Source organism: Lygodium microphyllum, chromosome 7 (genome assembly GCF_053477565.2).
Source record: "Lygodium microphyllum isolate KBCC chromosome 7, Lygodium_microphyllum_v1.1.10, whole genome shotgun sequence".
Lineage (NCBI taxonomy): Eukaryota > Viridiplantae > Streptophyta > Polypodiopsida > Schizaeales > Lygodiaceae > Lygodium > Lygodium microphyllum.
In genome coordinates, this window is record NC_141141.1 from 85,107,643 (window position 1) to 85,133,832 (window position 26,190).

Sequence of the window (26,190 nt, forward strand, 5' to 3'; positions counted from 1 at the left end):
CAATAAAATTAAACCAATTGTTAATAAAATTAAATAAACTCTCTCGTTTTTTGGTAAATAAATAAACTCTCTCTCTCTCTCTCTCTCTCTCTCTCTCTCTCTTTTAGTCTCAGGCTATTTTCTTATGTTATTTTAAGGTAGGTCGAGGAAGAGGAATTAGACTCCATGGTTAGTGGGCAGAAAGCTAGCAGGAATGTCCCTTTGGATGAACTTCAAGGGCCAACAGGAGTAAGGCCTTTACCTGCGTCACCTCCAAAAAGGTATGTTGTATCGGGGTTTTACAGGCAGCGGTAATTTTATTTTTGCCGTTTGTATAAAATAATGCTGCCACCATTCCTGTATCGAGGCCCGAGGGGCCTTCCGGCTGAAACATTGTCAAGAGTAAGGGAAGGGCGGCACTTCTGGGAGACGAAAATATCATGGAGCAAAGAAGGCACATGATGGACATACCTGTCAAATTCGTGTCGTACTCTCTTGCAAATTGACCTGCCACCCTTTTAGTCAGTAGTAAGTACAAAGACGGACTCACCGTGCTGCTGCGGTTCCATAGACTGCACCTCCTGCTCCTCCTCCAAGTTTGCCCTGGCAAGAAGGTTTTGACCAGCAATGGCGGTGATATGCCTACACTTGCTCCACAGTTGCTCCGTCTGAGCAGATTTGTCTTGGAGAGAAGGTTTTGACCAGCGACGGCGGTGATATGCCTCGACGACAACCCTCTTGGCCCAAAGAAAGAGAGAGAGAACAAGTTGTTGTGAGGGCTTGAGGGCTAAAAGCGCATATCTATGTCGAGGGAGCTCCCATAAGGGGGGTATGAAGGAAATTTATTTGGTAAGAGCTTCTACTACAATTGAAGGAGCTCCTAGCTCATGTCTAACAATCTCATGTGGGGCTAATGCCTTATATCTAATCATCTTGGAAATCGTGGGTACTAGTGGCCTCTTCATCGATCTCCATCCAATCATATGTACGGCCTGATTTGTTGCGGTGATCAAGGTTGGGCCCCCATATTTGACCAATGTCCTGATGTGTATATGAAGTGTGATAGACACAACTTCCGCCCAAAGGGTTGCGATAACCCTTGGTGCTCATGCATAGAATAGGCCGTCTTCAACATGGTCTGACTCTATTGCTGCACAATGCCATTTTTGGATGGAGTATTGGTATTAAAGAACTCCATCCGTATCCCATACTGCCTATAAAACTTGTCAAACTCATTAGATAAAAACTCTCCTCCAAGATCAACTTGAATTCCTCGAATCCTATGACAAATTGCTTCTCCACAAAAGTCTTTCACTGACAAAATTAGTAATACGCCTCATATTTTAATTCTAGAAAATAAGCCCATACATACTTGGAAAAATCATCTACTAATAGTATGAGATATTTGGCTTTCCCTAAGGAAGATGTTTGCTTAGGGTTGCATAAGTTGGTATGAACCAACTCCAAGGGAAAAGATGCTCTAGTATTTGTCTTGGGAAAAGGTGTGTGATACTGTTTGCCCCTCCAACAACTAGGGTGTAAAGTAGGAGTTTTGGAAGGGAAGTCTGGTAAGCCCTCAACTGGCCTTCCTAGATGCATGTTGAATAGAGTTGAAGCTAAGGTGCCTATTATGAGCATGTCATAAGAGTGCAAGTGCCAATGAAGATAGGGTAGGAAGGGTTGTGAGCTTGTAAAGCGTGCCCTCTTGGATACTGGTCCATATGACACCTCTAGTGACACTGTGCTCAATGGTCACCACCTCATGGGTGAAGATCGCACAGGTCCCCATCTGAGTAAGTCCAAGGACATAGAGTAGATTGAAGTCCAAGTCGGGGATATAGAGGACTTTAGCCGAAGTAAGTCCAAGGACATAGAGTAGATTGAAGCCTAAGTCAAGGATAAGGATATAGAAGACTTTAGCTGAAGAATTTGTCTCCAGAAGAAGTGGGATAGTGCCCACACCTCAAACACGCATTGATGAGTTGTGACCAATGGTGACATTGCCCCTCTATGATGGAAATCTTGGATCCAATCACAATGAGAAGTCATATGACAGACTTTGTGGTCGTGATTGTTGTGAAGAAATACTCGTCTACAAATAACAAACACAATCGTGCGATAAATCACAGATTGAAAACTTAGTAGGGTTAGGGTAACTCAAAGACAATGAACACCAAAGATGTATGAATGATAATGGATAAATACAATGCTCAATGTAGCAAACACACTATGCAAGGTGAATATTGAGCCTCGAACTCCATGTCTCTAGGATTGGGGTAGAGAGTATGAGTTGGAGAGTGTCGTACTCTCACGGATCTTGAAACATAGTAGATAGCCTTCGAAAGTGTACAGCAATAGCACATGGATCTGGAGAGTCTACTGAACAAGATTGGGATAACTTTGACAATGGGCAGCAGTTGAAAAGTGATTGGAGCAGGTAGATGACCACTGACAGCTGCAAAATGCAGCAGTATGCTGCCTTTGCGGATGATGATGCCAGCACCAATGCAGCAAACGTAGGAAGTAAACCGCCTGGCAGCAGCAAATGCAGAGTGCAGCAGCTTCTTAGACGGATGGTGACGGATGGAAATAGTTGCCAGCAGGCTGTAGACTGTCCCAAGGCAACAAACGTAAGATCTAGAGGGTTTTGTGCTGATCATCAATTGATGAGGAAGGCCAGATGCAAGTGGAAGATGGTGGACATAAGCTCGAATTGAGATATCCTTTAAAGAAGGGGTATAGACACCGGAGACAGGGCGCTAACAATATGCAAAAACGAGGATGGGTTGAGTGGTGGATAGTCTGTCTATTTATAGATGAGTGAATCCTCCCAAATTAGGGTTTGGCTTATGGGACCAGAGTTGCTAGGAGTTTCGGAAAAGGCGAAATAGAAACATGTTTCAAAGTTGTGAAATTGTGTTTTGGCCTGGTTTGAAATGGGGAAATGGGAATCCAAAAAATATAGGTATAAAAATAAGAATATATATAGTCATAAATATAACTATAAATATACGATGGAGTAACACCATTTATTAGTTAATTCTCTATATCAAAACACTTCAATTCCTCACACACTGGAGCTGTAGAGGAAGAAGCAACCCTGGATTGTGTTTGATGTGTAGGTGCAGACATCTCCTCATATAGCATATTGTAGGTGTCTCTCCTCTAGAATGGTAGGAATGTCCCTCACCTTCTATGTCAATCTTATTTACATTTACTTGCTTTGGCTTAAGTGTGTAACTCAAATTCTCAATCAAGGGCAAGTTACAATGGCAAAAAACCAATCTCTCAAGTCGAGCAGTCTTCAACTTATTTCTCTTTTTGGTGTGAAACAATGCCCACGTGCTCCAATTTCTCTTAGCAGGACCACTACCACAATCCTGCAAGAGAACACGGATAGCCATCATTTTCTTCCAAATTCCAACTTTTGAGGATCACCAAGCAATAAACGCAAAGACTAGGCTGTGATAGATAGCTGATGAATATAATAGAGGAAAAATCTGCGAGAAGATGGTTCCAAATAGGCACCAGATGATGGTAGATAGTATGGGGTAGCTTTGGTTTAGATGTCCTTTGCAAATGGGGTGTGGGTAGCGAAGCTTTGGTACATGCAATCTGCTAAAAGGAGATCGACTGAGTGGGAGGGAAGACTGTCTATTTATAGTATGTTTAGGGCCTCCCAAATTACCACATGACTGTGTCAATCATAACTTGTTGCATGATGGCGTTAGCTTGTTGAGATGTCTTACTTGGTTGCTATATGGCCTGCTCTGCTGACATTAGCACCAAACACTGGTAGGAGAGGGGTTAGATTGATCAATGCAATAGTTGTAGGGGAATTGGCTGCAAAATGCAAGTTTAAACAACTGCGGTTGATGAGTAGCAGCCTTAGAAGACAGGGTCTAATACAAATGCAATGTGAGAGGCTGAGAGAATCGAAGCTTAGTTGAGAGTGCAGTAGACAGAGTGGAGAGTGAAGCATGACACCCAATGCAATAGACTGAAAGAGTGTAACTGAAAAGTACAAAGTACAACCCTTAAATCTTAGGGTTGAAGGGGGTGTTTACACCCGAATACATACGAAATAAGATATTACACAGGTACATATGAAATAAGAGAATAAGTTTGGGGGAAAAATCTCTCGTACTGAGAGTTTAAAAGTACTCTAGTGTCCTACTGATCACCGACACTCCTCTGTGAGCATAGGCGTGAGTGAAACCCAACAAAATCCCCCTGGAGTGAAGAGTGATCAAAAGTACAAGGATCATCCGCCACCAAAGGACATCAAATTTAAAGCATTGCGAAATGCTTCAAATTTGTTATGAGAAAGAGCTTTGGTGAAGATGTCTGCCACATTACTGGTGGTAGGACAATAGACAAGGCTGATATCACCTGCATGTAGCCTCTCTATGACAAAGTGATAATGTATCTCAATGTGTTTCGTGCATGCATCAAACACTGGGTTCCGTGCCACTGCAATGGCAATTTGACTGTCAGTGAACAAAGGAGTAGGCTCTGTAAAACAGACATCCGAATCAGCTAGCAGGCGTCTAATCCATACACATTCAACTGTGGTAGTGAAAGCTACCTTGTATTCAGCTTCACATGACGATGTGGCAACAGTGGATTGTTTCTTGCTAAGCCAAGATATGCAAGATGAGCCAAGAAAGAAACAATCGCCACTAGTGGAGTGATGTGAATCATAATCACTAGCCCAATCAGAATCACTGGAAGCATGTAACTACAGTGGTCCCTCCTTGGCATAAAGCAATCCAAGAGATCTAGTACCCTACAAGTAACAAAAGACACACTTAACAGCTTGCCAATGTGACATGCATGGCTGATGCATATATTTGTTCAGGGCTGAAACTACAAATTGTATGTCTGGCCTAGTGTTGTATAGGTAAATAATACATCCAACTGCTAGAGTATATGTGTGTATATCAAACAAATCACTGTCATCATGTAATGACAACTTTAGTCCATGTTCCATTGGTGTACAGACTGGCTTGCAATCTTGTAAGCCAAACTTTTCAAGAAGTTTACCAAAGTATATTGATTGTGATAAACCAATACCTCTAGCATCATGTATGAATTGAATGCCCAAGTAATAATGCAAAGACCCAAGTCTGACATCTCAAAAGTTTGATGCAAATTTTGTTTAAATGCTGAAATCTGATTAGCATGTGTCCCTGTAAGCAAAAGGTCATCAACATATAGACAAATGATCAGCATGGATTCCCCCTCTTTACATACGTAAAGGGTAGACTCAGATGAGCTGTTTATAAACCCTTGGCTGAGTAAAAAAGGCATCAATCTTTGCATACCAAGCTCTAGGAGCTTGTTTCAAGCCATATAAAGCCTTTTTTAGTTTGCAAACTAAGTGTTCGGATCCCTCAACTGCAAAACCAATGGGCTGCTATATATATACTTCCTCATGAAGTTCCCCATGTAAAAATGCAGTTTTAATATCTAGCTGATGCATAGTCCATCCATAATGGGCAGCCAAAGTAACCATAGACTTGATGGTAGTCATACGGGAGGTAGGAGCAAATGTATCCTCATAGTCAATGCCTTTCTTCTGTGCATAGCCCTTAGCTACAAGTCTTGCCTTATATTTGTCAATGGATCCATCTACATTCCTTTTCAGCTTGTAGACCCATTTTGTTCCAATGGCTTTCTTCCCAATGGGCAAAGACACTAAATCCAATGTTTGATTCTTAATGATAGAATCAAATTCAGCTTGTATTGCTGCCATCCAATGCACACTATGTTGTGCATCCTCAAAACATTAGGTTCCTCATCATCAATTGTACTTGCTGCCATAACAAACTCCATGGTATGTGTAGTATCATGCATACGAGCTTGCCTTCTAGTATGACCAGCCATGGGTGCATCCAGATGACTATCTTTCATAGTCTGTAAATACCATCTAGGCATTTGTCTTGCCTCCTGACTGTGCACAAGTTCTTACTGAATTTCAGGTTCAGCACTTTGGTGAATATTCAGATCAGCCAATGGCTGATTTTGTGCATTTTCCAATGGAGCAGTTGGCTGAACAGTAAGTTCACTTGCTGAAGCTCCAGTTGAATCACCAAATGAAATGGGCAATAGCCCTTCAAATACGTCACGGGCAGCTTGATATGTGTTAAAACCAGCAAGGGATAATTCTGATTTTTCATCAAAGAGTACATCCCTACTGACAAACATCTTTTTAGAGACAGGATCATGGAGTCTGTAGCCTTTGCTCTCACTACTATATCCCACAAAAATGCATTTGACAGCCTTGTTATCCAACTTTTTTCTAAGTACCTAGGGAATGTGTACATATGCAAGACACCCAAAGGTATGAAAGTGCCCAATGGAAGGTTTCCGGTTGTTCCAAGTCTCAAAAGGCGTAACATTATTTAATGCTTTGGTGGGGCATCTTTTTAAAACATGGCAAGCACACATTACGGCTTCCATCCAAAAACTATGTGGCAAGCTTTTTGCTTTCAGCATTAATTTGGCCATCTCCATAAGTGACCGATTCTTCCTCTATGCAACCCCATTTTGCTGTGGAGTATAAGTAGTAGTAAACTGATGAACAATGCCCTTCTGCTTCAAAAAAGAATTCAGCATAGAGAACATATATTCCTCTCCTCGGTCTGAACGGAGAGTCTTTATTTTATAGCCAGATTGGTTTTCAACAAGTGCTACAAAAGCCAAAAATGCATCACACACTTCTGACTTTCTCACCAAAGAATAGACCCAACAGAAGCGAGTAAAGTCATCAATAAAAGTCACAAAATAATAACATCCACTCAATGACTTTGTCTGCATAGGGCCACATACATCTGAATGCACTAATTGTAACTTGGCTATGGCTCCAAAAGCAATATCACGGGGAAACAAAAACCGATGCATTTTTCCCAACATACATTCTTCGCACAAGTGCTCAGGAGGTCTCTCCAAAAGAGGTAATCCATCTAGCATTTGTGTACGTTGTAAGAGTATCAAGCTACCATTGTTCACATGCCCCATGCGAGCATGCCATAACTCTGCCTGTAACATAGCAGGAGTAAGAGTGGATGCTAAGTATACTGACTGATCAACTAAAAGAGCATCCAACTCATATAACCCATGACATAAAGTGCCAGTCAAGACCACAAAGTCATGTGTTCCTTATCTCTGACCATGCATTTGTCATCATCAAAGATGACCTGCAATCCACAACGTACCAAAGAAGAAATAGATAGCAAATTCTTCTTTATATCTGGCACAAACAAATCATCTTGTAGGCGAAGAATAGAGCCATCAATGGCTGTGAGCACAATCTCCCCAATACCTCTAATAGGGTATGATGCATTGTTGGCACACTGTATAGACTTGCCAACTAGAGCTGCACCAACAGAAGTAAATAAATCTCTGCGAGATGTAATGTGCCTAGAAGCACCATTGTCAAAAAACCAATTACTTGTATCCTCAGTAGAGCTAAATGCTCTATCAGCCCAAGAAGAGTCATAACTGCATGTGTAAAAGCAATAGTCCCTGTTTGCAACAAAGGACACTGACTCAGTAGCAGTGGAAGGAGCATCTGAAACAGACATCCTTGACTTTTTTTTCTTCTCCTTGGCGATGTGCTTTCTACACTCAGTGATGTAGTGGCCTGGCTTATTGCAATAATGGCATTTGCCCTTTTTGGCTCGTGTGCCCTCTTGTTTTTTATTACTCTGTGAAGTACCTGAAGTCCCAGAGCTATGTGGAGCATTTTTTACTTGGCTGCCTTTGCCTGTCTGTCTTGCCATAAAAGCCTGCTTAGAGGCTATGACATCCACACCACTATTTCTTCTTGTTTGCTCCTCCTCTAGATGCAAACTGATTATTTGAAGAAAAGTAATCGGTTGTGGGGCAATCCTCATGGTGAGGTTTAGGGCTGTATGAAAAGCCAAGTACAAGTTCAATGTAGTAGATATCAGCTGTGCATTTGAGTAGTACTCATCGACATTCATAAGTTGCTCACGTAAGCCCTGAATTTTGTTCAAGTGATCTTGCATAGAATCACCCTCATCCATCTTCAACGTCTCAATCTCTTTCTTTAAGAAAGAGATGCGGGTCTGATTTTTACCGGCAAACATCTGCTCCAAAGTTAGCCAAGCTTCTCGTGAAGAAGTTGCAGGTTAAATGTGAGGGATGATGGACCGTTGGAATGCCAATACAAGCAACGACAAAGCCTATGCATCGCGTGTATCCCATGCTTTTTGAGCTGTTGATCTTTGGGGAAGTGGCTGAAGTAGAGCAGGCTGAATAGGCTGAGGTGCGCGTTGGCCACGTCCTTGTGGAGGAGGAGTAGCAGGAGCCACAACTCCGAGCCTAACTTCTTCTCCACTGACATAGTCCCAAAGATTTTTCGCAACCAGCACATTCTTCATCATGAATGACCAAAGTGAGTAGTTGTTACCATCCAATCTGTCCTCCTTGGATACATAGGTAAATACATCCCCTCCTTGATTTGCCATGATAATCAATTCCAGAAGAAGCAAAAGAACAATGTCCAAGCTAAATTAACCTAGAAATCTCCAAAATTTCCAGAAATTACAGCAAATAGCTTGCTGCAATTAGTACACAGAGGTACACTTTGTCAAAACTGTCTGTAATGTACACAGTCCAAGGTGCATTCAATGCTTAGCAACAATGTATGAGCAAAAACCCCAAAATTTATTGTCCCAAAATTGTCAAAAGCAGTCTATTACTGACTGAGATTGCAATACATTTGCCAATGTCTTCATAAAGCCCAAAAGCCCCAAAATTCTTGACTTATTTGCCAAGAAATTTGCATCAATTGTGTCCCAGACATGTATCTAGATTTCTGTGCCTGCTCGGGTAGAATGTCCTTTTCCAGAGATGAATCTGGAATAGAAAAATAAAAATTTAAATTAATTATTAAAAAAAACCTCAATGTGACCAATCGAGCTGGTGGCCGTGGCGTAGGCCACAGGGTGTGGCAGCGCAGCACAGGGCACAGGGCGCAGGAGACAGGCCAGGGGTTGGCGTAGGTAGCACATCAGGGGCGGCGCAAGTAGATTGGCGAGGATGATCGCCTCAAGGTGGCGCATTGCAGGTACGGGCAGACAGGCTGACTGACGAGGGCTGCTCAGGGTGTTGCTTTGTAGAGGGCGCAATTGTCACCACACTGGGAGTTGACGGACCTCTGGTACAAGGGGCAGACACTTTTGAAGGTTGAACAAAGCAATTCTGAGCTGAGCTAATGAACTCAGCTCTGATATACACTTTGGACAACAAGGGGAGTTTGGATTGTGTAGGGGATCGGGAGAATCCCATTGCAAATAAACTTCTACTTCAATAAAGCTAAAGAAATACCAAAAGGGGCGGCCAACCGGGTGTCCATTGTCTAAAGATTAGTAGGTAAATTTGTATATTTTGTTTTGCAATAAATGCTTGGTGCTGTAATTAAGTTGTAATCAAGGAATTACCTCCCATCCATTGAAGGAAGGTTGGTTTTACTTCCCCCCAAAGATATCATACTATAGGGACTACATGAGGACCATGACAGATAGTTTCATTGAGAGGCCTAGATACCTATACATATACATGCCACATGAGATGCGAATAGCCATTGGTTAGCTTAGTGTCTCCTCTCATCATTTTGAGATTGAGACAAGGAGAGTAGCCCACATTAGTAGAGTTGAGAGGATTTGTAGATTATGTTAGGAGGTGTAGAGTGAGGACTACATCTGTAGATGCATGGTCTATACTGTAGTTCGAGCGAGATATGCCACACTATTTAGATGTGACACTTCTTAAGGCTAGTCATGGAGTCCCTGGACCAACGGTGCTTGGGCCAGTCCTACTTGAGATTTAGAGGCTCCGCGCAAGGTTACTCTAGTCGAGCAACATGCAGAGAGGGGCCAAATAGCAGATGTGACACCTCCCTGAGACTAGTCATGGGGTTCCCAGACTATCGATGCTTGGGCCAGTTCCTACTTGAGATCTAGAGGCTTTGCACAGCACTACTCTTGTTAGGCACCATGCAGAGAGGCCCCAAATAGTCACAGCTCATAGATTTTTCCTAAATAACAATCACACATATTGCATCTACACAAAGAGAGTGACAGTCCAAAGAACAGAGGAGATTAGAGTTGCATGCTGATCAAGAGTGTAGGGTTATTAGACACAAGACACCACAAAGAAATGATGGAGATATGCTGATGACATGAGCAACACATGACAAAGGTGAGGGTTCAATCTAGATGCTGCCCATATATTCTCTTGTTAGGGTGTATGACTTACTATACCACTGATCTTGACCAGTGGAGCTAGGGAGGATGGCATGCACAATGTTATTGTATCATTACTCAATCATACATCTAGTCATGTAGTACTCCACCCATCCACCCCCCTCCTTTTCTGGAGTATCCCTATGTGGGTGTTGTATTGTACATCACTTTACACTTTGCTTGCACTATATATCATTGCTTACCACTTAGCACATCATGCTTCTATACTAAGTGATTGCAAGTTAGACCTAGTTCAACATTATAGCTTTGCGGCTCTGAGAGGCCTTGTATATACTTGATTGTTTGGCATTTTGCTTTTGCTAGATTGTTGAGCACTTGTACTTCATTGTATTTTTGTCTAAGTAATATAATTAGCCACACTTTGTTTTGGCCAAAAAAGAAGAAGATCAAGTTGTAATGTTGATGGTCGAAGCTTAAGGTATCTTTCTGTCTTAACCATCAGTTTTCCCAATTTTGCCTTTGATGAGTGTTTTTGGCAAAGATGATGATGGAGAAATGAAAGCAATGGAAGTTTGCTGCCCTTAATCCATGGTGTAGAAGTAAACAGACTCGATGCAACACAATAGTCCATGTTGAATTTGGAGAGTCTTCCACTCCGTAACACACATTTGGAGATTATGTGGAGTGGGACAAAACATAAAGTGCTTGAATATGCAATGACACACACATGCGCATGCGTGTGCGTGCGCACACACACAAAGCTACATGATGCGTCGAGTGTGTCTTCTACAAATGTAGGGCTAGAGACCCCATCCACATTTTTTAAGTGCCTCAGGCCTGCTAGTGTGCCACAGTCCCCTCCTCCCATATTACCCACCTCATTGTGAGGGCTCATAGTTACAAAGAGCCTTGGAAACTAGGGCCACCAAGAGATGCAAACGACCTTAAGACAAATCACCACGACCATATGAGGCACAAATTGCTTAGATCTAGGCATGGCATCATAGATTGGTGAAGGAGAGAGGCATAATGCATCTTGCCATACCATCACGATTGTATGCTTGTATCACTCTCTACAGGGACTAGACTTGGGAGTTTAGAGTTTACATCATACTCAAGATATGGACTTGCTGTATATTGATTTGTCTCATAGGCTAATTCAGCCTCAGGTAGATACTAATATATGTTTCTCTCTCTCTTTTTCTTTTTGACTTGTTGTGTAGGTGTTAGCCATCATTTTAAATGTAACCAAGTTTATATTACATAAATGGAGGTATAAGGAGAAGGCTCTATGTTAGCGTATTTTTGTAAGTATAAATTAAAAGAAAAAAACCCATTCTAGCATTTTTTCAGAATGTCCAAAACTTGTACAGATACCAACAACAATGTTCATGCGCATATCATGCACCTTTATTTTGACTGATTGTTCCTTTTTTCTACCGTTTGTGTAGATGCCAACAACAATGTTCAACAATATTTTGTGTTGAAATGCTTGCAGTTCTGGGATGGAAAGGGCTTTAAGTAAGGAAGCAAAAGAGCCATTTGTTGATTCAAAAGAAGCATTAGCCTTGTTTCGACTCTTTAGCACCGGGTAATTTTATTTTTGATTTTCATTGTGAGGTTTATGCTAGCTTTAAGTCCTTCCATATTGTGGTTTGGTTCTCTTAACAGAGCACTGAAATTTAAAGGAAAAGAAGGCTCCAGCATCAAGTTACTTTCAGGCTTTCAACAAGAACTAGGTATTTTTCTTGCTATCTAGCTATGATACAACACACAATGTTGATTTTTAGGCTATTTTTATGCACAATTTATATTTAAGCTTGACCTTCAGATGGCACTTTCGGGTTAAGGAATTCATGGGAATTTTTAAATATGTGTGAGAGAGAAAGAAAGTTATATTAATGTTGCGTGGAGGCCATTACTGATCTAAAGGACAAATCAAGTACATTAATCATCATTTGTACATTCCACATCGGGTGCCAAAAGGCGTAGTCAATTGGAAAAATAAAGAAGAAAAAGTAAAGCTAAACTCTAAGATCAATCTATCCTTACGGGATAGGACTACAATATCAAAAGATCCATCTAGGCATTTTAAACAGTCACTTTCTACGTTGGATGTTTCAATCTCTGCGAGGTAAGAGCTGGTTCTTTTGAGCTTTCTCCAATTCCATTTTACTTATTTAGCTTCTTACCTACCCTCCAAGCTGATGTGTGCATTGTTTCCTTGAACTTCTTAGTGTCTTCCTCCTTTGTGTCATGAACTTTTAGCTCCACCACTCATTTCCCTTTTTTTACTAGTGTATCCATGTAAGTTTCCTCTATTTGTTTTTGTGTCTTCTTGAGTATTTCTATCTTAGAAGTTACATTTTTTTTGGTTTTTTCCTCTTTCTCCTATAAATGGGGAACTTCCTCTTCGATCTTAGTGAGCTTCTCAATTACATGTGGCTGGATTTTGCCTTCCTCTAGTCTGTGACCTTCTTCCAACCTGTTCTAGGTGTGTTGATCTCCTTGTCCTGTGTTGCAACTCTTGCAGAAAGTTATAAACACTCCATTTCCAACTTCCTAATTTGCTTGACAAGCTGTGGATTTACTGTACTGAGGGCATTTCCACTTTCCTTCTTGAATTTTTTGATGCAGTTTCTGATCAGTTGCTCAATGTCAGCAGGTTCCATTTCTACTGGACTGAAGGAAGCTCCTGTTTTTGATTATTTGATATTTCAGACTATGTATTTGGTGTTTCAGGCTGTTAGGTTGCTCTCAGACTTGTCGGTGTTCATCTTTGCTGCCATTCCTGAAATCGGCAGCAGAGAAGATGTAGGGGAAAAGCGGAAGTAAAAGAGAAAGGTGGCAGACAGTAAGTAATACACATGGCCGCCTGAGAGAGAGAGAGAGAGAGAGAGAGAGAGAGGGCTGGGTAACCTGTGCATATTTAAAAAATTCTAATTCTTGTGTTCGGTATCATCGGACTGAATGGTCTTCTTCATTGGCAGCTCACTCTTGTTCATCATGCAAGCATTCTCTCCCAGAAGGACTTAGTCCCTTGACATATGACACTCTCCTCAGCACTTCTACTGTCTTCCTAGTTCTCTGGGACATTTGTATTCTTTTATTGTAATTGATACTACTCATCCCACGGACAGAGAGAGAGAGAGAGAGAGAGAGAGAGAGAGAGAGAGAGAGAGAGAGAGAGAGCTGGGGTTATTGGCATAACTAGGTCACCTGGACTACCTTTATTTGATTCGAGTTTTGGTGTTCAAAGTCTTATGACCAGATTGAAAGGGCTTCTCCACTGGCAGCTGGATCTTGCTCAATGCAAAGCCTTCTTCCTCTAGAGGATAGTCCCTTGGCATGCAACAATTTCCTTAGTTGTTGTGTCGCCTCTTTAGTTTTTTTTGTGACTCTTGTACTCTTGTGCTTTTGCAGTAATTAATATAGCTCAGCTTTATAGACTGGGATGGGGGGATATATATATATGTGTGTGTGAGAGAGAGAGAGAGAGAGAGAGAGAGAGAGAGAGAGAGAGATCGATGGCGTCCTGGTATGGCTACTGCGACATGACCCTTCGCGCTGCTTCTGTCGGGGCCTGAGGGCATGAATGCCTGCACAATCCTGCCCTGCTTCAGCGCGCAAAGAAGCGGCAGCCATAGAGAGAGAGAGAGAGAGAGAGAGAGAGAGAGAGAGAGAGAGAGAGAGAGAGAGAAGAAGGGAGAGAAGAACATAACTGTGAAGTGAATGAATACTGCAAATGAATGTAAGAGTGTACAAATACTCAAGGGTAGAGTACTGTGTTGGAGAGTGACTTCCACTGGAGACGGATCTCAAGTCTGTGACCACCAGTCGGAGTGTAGGATGGAAACGATGCAACAAACACAGGTGTTAGGAGGACTTGGAGCACCAAACGCAAGCTGGACTGATGACGAAGAGGGTTGGTAGTTGTCACCTGATGGAGAAAGCTATTGCCTGGGAAGGAGACACCAAACGCAGGCTATGGATATAGTCGCCAACTGCCGCCAGGTGTAGAATAGGTCCAAACGCAGCAGCAGAAGGTTGCCTGATGATGGAGATGGGCTGCTAGCTGTCGCCTACACACTGGAGGAGCAAATGCAACAGCAGGTGTGGCAGCAGTCTCTGGGGCTGGACAGCCATGTGTGTGTGGACTGATGGCTGAAATCTGCACTCAAGGATGTGAAACCTGCACAGACAGGAATGAGGCTGAATGGGGGCAGCCTGTCTATTTATAGATGTTGAAGGGTGCCCCAAAGAATTAGGGTTTTTGGGGGATCACTGAAACTCTATCGGACCGCTCCCCTTTTTAGGATTTTTCTTTAATTGTGTTTTGGGGCTGTTTAGGAATGCTAATGAGTTGAAAAGCGTGTTTTAGCTTAAAAATGTGCCGCTTCGGGATGTTTTTTGTTCACAGCAACAACAATTTCCTTCTTGTGCTTCGATTGTTGGTTTGCAAAGGGAAGATCTTGTAGATGTAATCCGAAGTGAGATGGAGAGATTCCAGGTAGCAACCAGCTAAAGCTATTTCTGTAAAAGGGAAAGGGAAAGCGGTGGTTCAGTAGTTTTTCTTATTGGTGATTTATCATGAGAATTACTTTGTGAAATGTGAAAGGTATTTCTTCGGGTAATAAGCAGTATCGGTTGTGGAAAGTTGTATTAGTTGGAAATTGGGACGTTTTTTGTGCTGTGGAGCATAAACAACACACTTTGGCTAGATCTTCTTATGTGTGTAAGGATTATGCAGTCTTTTTTAGTGGTCGTGCTCCACATAAATTTGGAATTATGTTTGCTGTCAAATCTTCCCTTCAACCATCGTTGGTTTCTCAGGACCCTCGTGGCAGATTTGTGATTCTAGAAATTCTATACGAGGGAGAGGTTTTGTGGCTGGTGGGCGTATATGCTTATTCTGTTGCACGGGAACATTGTCAGCTTTGGGATAACCTACGCTGCCTTGCCATGGCTCGTCAAGGCTTTGTCATGGGTGATTTTAATGCATATGTATCTAGGGATCAAGCGTCTTCTCCGCATTCGGTCATGGATGGTCTTGAGCAACAGGCTTTGGGATGCTCTAGCAGCTGTGTCTTTGAAACATGACATGTGGTCCTGGATGTATCCATCACAACCCAGATATAGTTATTGTTCTTTTCAGCATCCAAACACTTAGGCCAGACTAGATAGGATCTACATTTGCTAGAGTGATTCTTTTCTTCTTGCAGTCATTGACATGGGTGGAACGATAGCATATATTGTCAGATCACTATCCTTTGTCTTGGAATTGACCCACAGACGTGTTCATGCCTTTAAGGCTCTCCTTGCTCGTTTGCCTCTTCGTTTTAACCAATCTTTTGTGCAACAAAATCAGTTTTTAGAATGTATTAAGTAACTGATCGCTTCTTTTCGCTCAAGGGTCCTATTGTTGAGCTGAAAAGCATGCCTTGCTCGTTTGCCTCTTCGTTTTAACCAATCTTTTGTGCAACAAAATCAGTTTTTAGAATGTATTAAGTAACTGATCGCTTCTTTTCGCTCAAGGGTCCTATTGTTGAGCTAAAACATGCTTTTCAGCTGATTAGCATTCTTAAACAGCCCCAAAACACACTTAATTAATGAAAAACCCTAAAAAGGGGATCAGTCCGAGAGAGTTTCAGTTGTCTCCAAAAAACCCTAATTTTTGGGGTACCCTTTCATATCTATAAATAGACAGGCTGCCCCCATTAAGTCTTATCCCTCCCGTGCAGGTTTCTCACCCTTGTGTGCAGATCTTAGCCCCATCAGTCTTCCACCACGTGGCGGTTCAGCCTTCGCGACTGCTGCCATCACCTCGTTCTACTGCGGCGTTCTACTTCGACATTCTACTGCAATATTCTACTGCTATGTTTTGTTGCTTCGCCCACATCATCAGGCATCATCCTCTGCAGTCGCCTCAGTCTCCTTACACTCTGGTGATCAACGTTTGGTATTTCTCTCGCTTCGTTACTCCGACTGGTGGTCATAGCACTTGGGATCCGTTTCCGGTGGATGTCACACTCCGACATTGCTCTGCCCTTGAGCACACTGTACACTCTTACATTCATTTACAGCATTCATTCACTTCAGAGTTGTGTTCTCTCTCTCCCTTCTTCTGTTTGTGTTTGAGTTTCTGTGTTTGAGTTTTGAGTTTTGTGTTTAGGGTTTGAGTTTTGCTGTCTGTGTCTACGTCTGTCTCTTTGTGTTTTTGGCGTGGTCGTACACTTTGTGTGTCCTCAGTGCAAACCCTAGCAGTTTTCTTCACATGGTATCAGAGCCGGCGCTCTTGTAAAGAGTATCCTGCGGATATTGTGGAGAGCTAGTCTTTGTGCGAGGCACACAATACGACTCGTAACCGAATCATAATGTCCCAGACACCTTCTTCTCCAGTTCCTATGATGTCTTATCAGGCTTCTCCATCATTGGAGGTCGTGAGACGGCATTATGGACTCGGTGAGGAGGACGACACTTCAGCTTCACCAGATTTCACTAACATGACAACAGAGGAGAACTTTGAGGAGTACTATTGCAACAAGTATGGTGATGTTTACACCTCTCCTACCAGTTTTGCTACCACCTCCGGACCGGTTGGTGAGGCTGGCCACCTCTCCAATCATGGAGGACATACGGCATTCGGAACGTCTGGCAAACCATCTTTATCATCTCAGTTAGGTCCAATGTCAGGTTTGTACAATTCTTTTGTTTTGCATGAATCAAAACCCTCGCTTGTTTCTTCTTTTGAGGTACAGGATCCGGATGGCTTTGCGTATGTAAACTTCAATAGAGGGGGCTCACGAAGCAGACGAAATTCAAGTACATCTACAGCTTCTGTTTCATTTGAGCATATCACACACACTCACTTCCCTCCCATCCCACCCTCTTCTATATGACACCTTGATCACCTCTCATCATCTTTCTAAAACCTTGGATTACACTCCACATCTGCATCACACACCCTAGGGGTTGGATCTTCCATCTCCGCTCTGAGCACCTTTTCCTTTTTCCACCCCATTCTCTACCTCTTTGCACTATGGTACTTTGTTAGGGGGAATGCCACCCTTTAACACAATGCCTCTCACCTTTCAGCAAATGAGCACATCCATAACTCCTGGGTCGACTGTGATGGGCATCCCCCTCACTATCCCCAGCTTCACATCTCCCATGACCACTCAAACGCAGGGGTTTCCATCCTTTGCTTATGGTGCGTCTTCACACTCTCTTTGGGTTACACCTACGCAAGGATTCCCATCTTCTGCTCCTCGTGTTTCCATCCCACCTCCTTGGGTTCCTCATGTGGCTACCATGCCTATGTCTAGTCAACCCATCCCTACCTATGGATCCACCTTGCACACAACCTGCATGGTTGGTGGGCACTTTGGGGCCCATTCCCAAGTGTACTTCACTCTCCCATCCTGCCCACACTACACTTTTTCACACTATCCATCTCCGAGCACTACCACTCCTGTTGCAACGGCCAAGAATGCCTTCACGGATAAGAAACGTTTTAACGGGTCAAATTTCACCACTTGGTCTAATTTCATGCAACAAGTGCTTGGGTCTCAAGGTCTTTGGGATCTCGTCATTGGTCTAGAACCTATGCTGGACCCTCGACTAGCTCACCTTGACTACATCCGTCAATGGAGAGCCTGCAATGCCACAGCCAATGCTGAGCTGATGTAGGGATTGCTTTCTGAGTTTCACTCTCAATTGCAGCACTTCCTGGTGGTGTCAGAGCGTTGGAGTCACCTTCTCGACCGCTATGCGGCTTGTGATCGTACTCGGTGGATCAATCTTGACTTTGAGCTTCAAGAGTTCTCTATTAAGGAAGGGGATGATCTGAAAGTCAAGCTGGCTGAATATTCTCAACCGCTATGCGGCTCGTGATCGTACTCGGTGGATCAATCTTGACTTTGAGCTTCAAGAGTTCTCTATTAAGGAAGGGGATGATCTGAAAGTCAAGCTGGCTGAATATAGGCGGTTACTTGCCAAGTTCGCCACTACTGGCTCTCCAAAGTCAGATGACGATCAGGTTACATTCTTCTTGAATAAGTTGCCCGATCAATTTCATTCAACACATCATCTCCCAACCTCGATTGCCAACCTTCTACGAGTTTGAGTGCCAGTTCTTGCGTTATGCAAGGCTGCATGATCAAGTCCACAAGAGATCCTCATCACAGCCTTATTCAGGGGCAGAGAGGGTTGCTTGCCTCTTCTTCGGGAGGGAAAACCACTAGCGGCAAGAAGTCGCAAGATGCGAAGGCAAGCCAATCAAAGGGTGACTCCTCTTCTTCATATGGAACCAAAGAATCTAGACCTATCTGGCAGCAACTCCCTAAGAAAAACCGGTTTTGCACAAAGACCATTTTCTTTGCACCACTAAGGATAACTTTATTATATGCATGAGATATATGGATACTCACTTATCACATGGATTAAATGTGTTATCGGTCTCAGATGCACACCTCCTCACACCAACTAGAGATTGAGACTAGTAGATATACATCCACCACTCTAGGAAAGCACATATGCTAGGCCTGCCACCAAGAGCCGAAGACAGAGGAGTATCACATTAGCCAATGCCAGATTCAAATTTCTTTATATTATAGTATTTATCTCCAAATGCTTGTACTATTTTATGAAGTAACTTATGGTCTCATGAGTCATTCTAGCCTCCTGTAAATGTTAATACATCATTTCATCCACACACACACACACACACACACACACATTCCATTACGTTTTTGGTGGGCCCATTTGCAAGATTCATTAGGCACAATAGCGCACCTAACAAAGAATGCACAAAAAATATAAAACAGGTGCTGCATGTGATTTTAAAGAGGAACGTCGGCATCGCAATACGTGAAGCATATGGCCAAGTTGAGGAAGCAGGTGGACAAGGTTGCTTTCAAGAGGTCCGTGCCCATCATCACCTACTCGGCACTATTTAGTTGGACAAGCAACCGCCGGCACTCATCAGCTTTGCAACTGAAGTATCATAGTTATCAAGTCTTTACTCTGCAGGAGGAAGTTTCCATGGCTGGAAGGGAAAGTAGAGTGCAATAAACGGCTAGGATGATGTGACTACTGGAGAAGCTAGAGAGGCTGTATGGCTATTACTGTTAAGAAGACAGCTAGGGTTTGCACTGAGGACACACAGAGTGTACGACCACGATAGAAACACAAAGACACAGACACAGACATAGAGGGCAAAACTCAAATCCTAAACGCAAAACTCAAAACTCAAACACAAACAGAAGAAGGGAGAGAGAGAACACAACTTTGAAGTGAATGAATGCTGTAAATGAATGCAAGAGTATACAGTGTGCTCAAGGGCAAAGTAATGTCGGAGTGTGACGTCCACCGAAGACGGATCCCAAGTCTGTGACCACCAGTCGGAGTGTAGGAGTGCTGAATAGTGAATGGCAGCAGGCTGATCACCAAAACGCTGCAGTTTGGAGTCTGGAAACTGGTAAACGCAGCAGTGTACCACCGATCGGGGGACTGGAAACTGTGCATAGTCTGCTGTAAACAGCAGGCTGAAACAGTGTCTGAGAGTGTTAGGGCCTGCAATGCTGAAAACGCAGGCTGGTTGACCCTGGAGATGATGGACAGCAGGCTGAACAGCAGTCTGGGACAGTCTGGAGCAGTCGCTAGCAGCTGAGAGCTGTCGCCTACAGCAATGGACAGGCTGAAGATGATGTGGCTGCAGTCGATGATGGCTGGACAGCAGATGGAGGTGGGCTGCAGGCTGGAAATTGGGCGCCAACAACAACAGAGTGTTGGGTATTTGACTCACGCCTTACTTACGCCTACGCTCATATGGGAGTGTCGGTGATCAGTAGGACACTGGGGCACTTTTTACTCTCGGTAGGAGAGGTTTTTTCCCCCAGACTTATGGTCTTATTGTCGTATGTACTTATGTGCTTATGTTACACACATTTGGGCACTTAGTGTGTGTCGGGTGTGAACACCCCTCTACAACCCTAAGGTTTAAGGGTTGTACTTTGTACTTTCAGATCACACTCATTCAGTCAATTCTCTTGGGTGTCGTGCTTCAACTCTGTCTCTCACTCTCACACTGTCTACTGAATCTCTGCTGTACCTTGATCCTCTGCTCTCACATTTGGTATGAGAGCGGTCCTCAGTCAGCAGCCAGCAATCCCCGCCAGTTCAGCTCCAGGCCGTCAGCTCCAGCCGCCAGCACGAGACGACTCCTCTGCCCTGCGCACAGCTCCAACAGTCAGCGCGCAGCACTGCCCTGCCCAGACGCCACCTGTACCTGCATGCGCCTTGCCCAGGCGCTGTTCCTTTGAGCGCAACCTTTGCACGAGTGTCCGCCTGCAGTCAAACTCTGTCAGTCTCGTTAGTCCGCCTGACATCAGTCTCGTCACGTCACGACTGACATCAGTCTCGCTCACGTCAGCAGCTCGCGTGCTGTTCGACAGCGCAGTCTTCGTCAGACGACGCCCGCCAGACGACCTACCACGCGCAGCCCGCCTGCCCACCGTTTTAAAACGTCAGCGTCAGCAACGTCGTCTGTCAGACTCGTCAGTCAAGTCTGACATCAGCCCGCCCGTCTTGCCCGCCGTTTTTGACCACGTGCAGCCTGCTCGTCTGACGACCGCAACAGCCTGACCTGTGCCGCCAAACTGCCCTCCGACCAGCACACGCTTGTCTGCTCCACGTCAGGTAAAATTTTCAACAAATTTTTTTAATTTCAGCCCAGAACACAGTTCTGGAAGCGGAGGTTCACACGCGGCAAGCACAAAACAAGTGGGGGGATAAATTTCATGCAAATTTCTAGACCGGATCGTCAAAAATTTTGGGGCTTTTGTGTATTTGGAGGACAGTTGCATTTGAACTGCTGATACAGTCATTGAAAGACTGTTTTTGACAGAAATTTTGGCAAAAATTTTGGGGATTTTGAGATAACAGTGATGCAGTGCACTGTTTGCACCTTGGGAAGCGTGCATTAAAAGACAGTTTTCTGATAGAGTACGCCCTTGCACATTAATTGCAGAAACGTGTTTGCTGCAATTTTTGGAAATTTGCAGATTTCCAGTTCGTACTGCTTTGACATTGCTCATTTTGTCTTTGGAAATTTGTCATCATGGCAAATCAGGGAGGTGATGTTTTTACGTATGTATCCAAGGAGGACAGACTGGACGGAAACAACTATTCCCTTTGGTCATTCATGATGAAAAATGTATTAGTGGCCAAGAATTTATGGGATTATGTCAGTGGAGAGGAAACTCGGCCGGGAGTTGTAGCTCCCGCTACTCCTCCTCCCCATGGCGCACGTGGACAACGGGGACCTCAGCCCACTCCACCTCAGCCACGTCCTCCAAGAACTACAGCTCAAAAAGCTTGGGATACCCGTGATGCACAGGCCTTGTCGCTGATTGCTCTGGCAGTTCACCGGTCCATCATACCTCATATCCGTTCGGCATCTTCTTCACGAGATGCATGGTTGACTTTGGAGCATATGTTTGCAGGAAAGAATGAGACTCGGATCTCTTTTTTGAAGAAAGAGTTGGAAACTCTGAAGATGCATGAAGGTGATTCTATGCAGGATCACTTAAACAAGATTCAGGACTTGAGGGAGCAACTCATGAATGTAGATGAGTATTTTTCGGATGCACAGTTGATATCCACCACCTTGAATTCCTTACCTCCTTCGTACTTGTCTTTTCATACTGCATTGAACCTCACCATGAGGATTGCTGAGCACCCACTCACTTTTATTCAGCTGGTTAGCTTGCTTCTAGAGGAGGAGCAAACACGGAAAAATAGTGGTGTGGATGCTATAGTCTCTGAGCAGGCTTTTGTGGCAAGACAGAAAGGCAAGAACAGCAAGGTTAAAAATGCTCCACAGAGTTCTGGCACTTCGGGCACATCGCAGAATCAGTCACAAGGGGGGACGCAACCAAAGAAAGGAAAATGTCATTATTGTAAGAAGCCCGGCCACTATATCACTGAGTGCAGAAAACGCATTGCCAAAGAGAAGAAGGAGTCAGGAATGTGTGTTTCTACTACTCCTTTCACTGCTAGTGAGTTCGCGTCCTTTGTTGTGGACAGGGACTATTGTTTTTACACTTGCAGTTATGACATCTCTTGGGCCGATAGAGCACTTAGCTCTACAGAGGATGCTGACACTTGGTTCTTTGACAGTGGTGCTTCTAGACATATCACATCTCGCAGAGATTTGTTTGCTTCAGTTAGTGCACCTCCCGTTGGGAAATCGGTACAGTGTGCCAATAATGCATCATACCCTGTTCGTGGTGTTGGGGAGATTCAGCTCACAGCCATTGATGGCTCTATTCTCCGCCTGCAGGATGCTTTGTTTGTGCCTGGAATAAAGAAGAATTTGCTTTCTATTTCTTCTTTGGCACGTTGTGGTATGCAGGTCACCTTTGATGATGACCGTTGCATGGTTCGAGAAAAAGAATGCATGACTTTGGTCTTGACAGGATCTTTGTGTCATGGTTTATATGAGTTGGATGCTCTTTCAGTAGATCAGTCAGCATACTTGACATCCACTCTTACTCCTGCTATGATACAGGCGGAGTTATGGCATGCTCGTTTAGGGCATGTAAACTTTGGCAGCTTGATGCTTTTACAGCGTACTCAGATGCTGGATGGCTTACCTCTCTTGGAGAGACCTCCTGAGCACTTATGCGAGGGACGCATTTTGGGGAAAATGCATCGTTTCTCATTTCCTCGTGATGTTGCTTTCAGGGCAACAACCAGATTGCAGTTGGTGCATTCAGATGTTTGTGGGCCTATGCAGACCATGTCATTGGGTGGTTGTTATTATTTTGTGACATTCATTGATGACTTCACACGTTTTTGCTGGGTCTATTGTTTGAAAAAAAAATCAGAAGTGTATGATGCATTTTTGGCTTTCAGTGCACTTGTTGAAAACCAATCTGGATGCCACATTAAGACTCTCTGTTCGGACCGAGGGGGGGAATACATGTCCTCTATGCTGAATTTTTTTTTGCAGCAGAAGGGCATAGTACATCAGTATACTACAGCTTATACTCCACAGCAGAATGGGGTAGCAGAGAGGAAAAATCGGTCACTCATGGAGATGGCCAGATGTATGCTGAAGGCAAAGAGCTTGCCTCATAGTTTTTGGATGGAAGCAGTCATGTGTGCTTGCCATATTTTGAACAGATGCCCTACCAAAGCCTTGAAGACCATCACACCATTTGAGGCTTGGAACAGCCGTAAACCTTCTGTTGGTCACTTTCGTACCTTTGGGTGTCTTGCCTATGCCCATATTACACAGGTACTTAGAAGAAAATTGGACAACAAGGCTGTTAAGTGCATTTTTATGGGATATAGCAATGAGAGCAAAGGCTACAGACTCTATGATCCCGTTACGAAGAAGGTTTTTGTCAGCAGGGATGTTGTTTTTGATGAAAAATCAGAATTATCCTTGGCTGGTTTGGACACATATCAGGCTGCCCGTGATGTTTTTGAAGGGCTGCTGCCCATTACTTTTGGTGATTCAGCTGGAGGTTCACAAAATGAACCTAATGTTCAGCCAGCTGCTCCTATGGAAAGTGCAGAAATTCAGCCATTGGCTGATCGGAATACTCAGCATCATGCTGAAACAGAAATTCAGCAAGAGCTTGCACACAGCCAGGATGCTAGACAGCTACCTAGATGGTATTTACAGACTATGCAAGATAGTCCTTTGGATGCACCCATGGCTGGTCGTACTAGAAGGCAAACTCGTTTGCATGATTCAGCACATACTATGGAGTTTATTATGGCAGCAAGTACTTTTGATAATGAAGAGCATGAATGTTATGAGGATGCACAACACAATGTGCATTGGATGGCAGCCATGCAAGCTGAATTAGATTCTATTACTAAGAAACAAACTTGGGATTTGGTGTCCTTGCCATTTGGGAAGAAAGCCATTGGAACAAAATGGGTCTACAAATTGAAAAGAAAAGTAGATGGATCCATTGATAAATACAAGGCACGGCTGGTAGCTAAAGGCTACGCACAGTAAAAGGGCATTGATTATGAGGAGACATTTGCTCCTACTTCCCGTATGACGACCATCAGGTCTATGATTGCTTTGGCTGCACATTATGGTTGGACAGTACATCAGCTAGATATCAAGACTGCATTTTTACATGGGGAACTTCAGGAGGAAGTTTATGTACAGCAGCCCATTGGTTTTGCAGTTGAAGGCTCAGAACATTTGGTATGCAAGCTTAAAAAGGCACTATATGGTTTGAAACAAGCTCCTAGAGCTTGGTATGAAAAAATAGATGCTTTCTTGCTTGGTCAGGGGTTTCTAAACAGCTCATCTGAGTCTACCCTTTACGTATGTAAAGAAGGGGGATCTATGCTGATTTTATGTCTTTATGTTGATGACCTTTTGCTCACTGGAACACATGCTGATCAGATTTCAGCATTCAAACAAAATTTGCAGCAAACTTTTGACATGTCTGACTTGGGAGTTTTGCATTACTACTTGGGCATCCAGTTCATACATAATGCTCGAGGTATTGGGTTATCACAGTCAAGGTATATTGGGCAGCTTCTTGAGAAATTTGGCTTACAGGATTGCAAGCCAGTTAGTACTCCCATGGAACCTGGACTGAAATTGTCATTACATGATGACAGTGATTTGTTTGATATACATACATATGCTCCTGCAGTTGGATGTCTTATCTATCTATGCAATACTAGGCCGGACATACAGTTTGCAGTTTCAGCTTTGAGTAGGTATATGCATCAGCCACGTATGTCACATTGGCAAGCTGTCAAGCGTGTTTTTCGCTACTTGCAGGGTACTCGTTCTCTTGGGTTGCTTTATGCCAAGGGAGGACCACTGCATTTACATGCTTACAGTGATTCTGATTGGGCTGGTGATTATGATACACGTCACTCTACTAGTGGCAATTGTTTCTTTCTTGGCACTTCTTGCATTTCTTGGCTTAGCAAGAAACAATCCACTGTTGCCACATCGTCATGTGAAGCTGAATACAAGGCAGCTTTCACTACCACAGTTGAATGCGTATGGCTTAGACGCTTGCTAGCTGATTTGGATATATCTGTTACTGAGCCTACTCCATTGTTCACTGACAGTCAGAGTGCCATTGCAGTGGCACGGAACCCAGTGTTTCATGCTCGCACGAAACACATTGAGATTCACTATCACTTTGTCAAAGAGAGGCTACATGCGGGTGATATCAGCCTTGTCTATTGTCCTACCACCAGTAATGTGGCAGACATCTTCACCAAAGCTCTTCCTCGTGACAAATTTGAAGCATTTCGCGATGCTTTAAATTTGATATCCTTTGGTAGCGGATGATCCTTGTACTCTTGATCACTCTTCACTCCAGGGGGGTTTGTTGGGTATTTGACTCACGCCTTACTTACGCCTACGCTCATATGGGAGTGTCGGTGATCAGTAGGATACTGGGGCACTTTTTACTCTCGGTAGGAGAGGTTTTTTCCCCCAGACTTATGGTCTTATTGTCGTATGTACTTATGTGCTTATGTTACACACATTTGGGCACTTAGTGTGTGTCGGGTGTGAACACCCCTCTACAACCCTAAGGTTTAAGGGTTGTACTTTGTACTTTCAGATCACACTCATTCAGTCAATTCTCTTGGGTGTCGTGCTTCAACTCTGTCTCTCACTCTCACACTGTCTACTGAATCTCTGCTGTACCTTGATCCTCTGCTCTCACACAGAGGTTGTGTGGGCTGGTGTAACTTGCAAACAAGGATGATGGCTGAATGGGGGCAGCCTGTCTATTTATAGATGTGGAAGGGCGCCCCAAAAATTAGGGTTTTCACTAAACTCTCTCGAACCTCTCTGCGTTTTAGGGTTTCCACTGAACTCTCTCGAACCGCTTCCTGTTTTAGGGTTTTACTCTAAAAGAGCATTTTTAGTGTGTTTTGGGGCTGTTTAAGAGGCTAATTAGCA

At 43.6% G+C, this 26,190-nt stretch overlaps 1 protein-coding gene across 4 annotated transcripts in view; it reads left to right on the top strand.

The window, feature by feature from the left end:
- The first annotated feature begins 132 nt into the window (after positions 1-132).
- LOC148033642 (FAD-binding protein) overlaps positions 133-26,190 on the top strand; it is a 48,943-nt gene continuing 22,885 nt past the window's right edge. The window contains exons 1-4 of one of the 4 annotated variants that reach the window (XM_087681556.1): positions 314-828; positions 11,441-11,524; positions 11,716-11,808; positions 11,889-11,956. In XM_087681556.1, the coding sequence (XP_087537682.1) occupies positions 11,723-11,808; positions 11,889-11,956 (154 nt within the window). In that variant the 5' untranslated portion in view covers positions 314-828; positions 11,441-11,524; positions 11,716-11,722. Of the gene's footprint in view, positions 261-312; positions 829-11,440; positions 11,525-11,668; positions 11,809-11,888; positions 11,957-26,190 lie in introns of those variants that run through there. The other 3 variants (XM_087681553.1, XM_087681555.1, XM_087681554.1) reach the window with 3 other exon arrangements.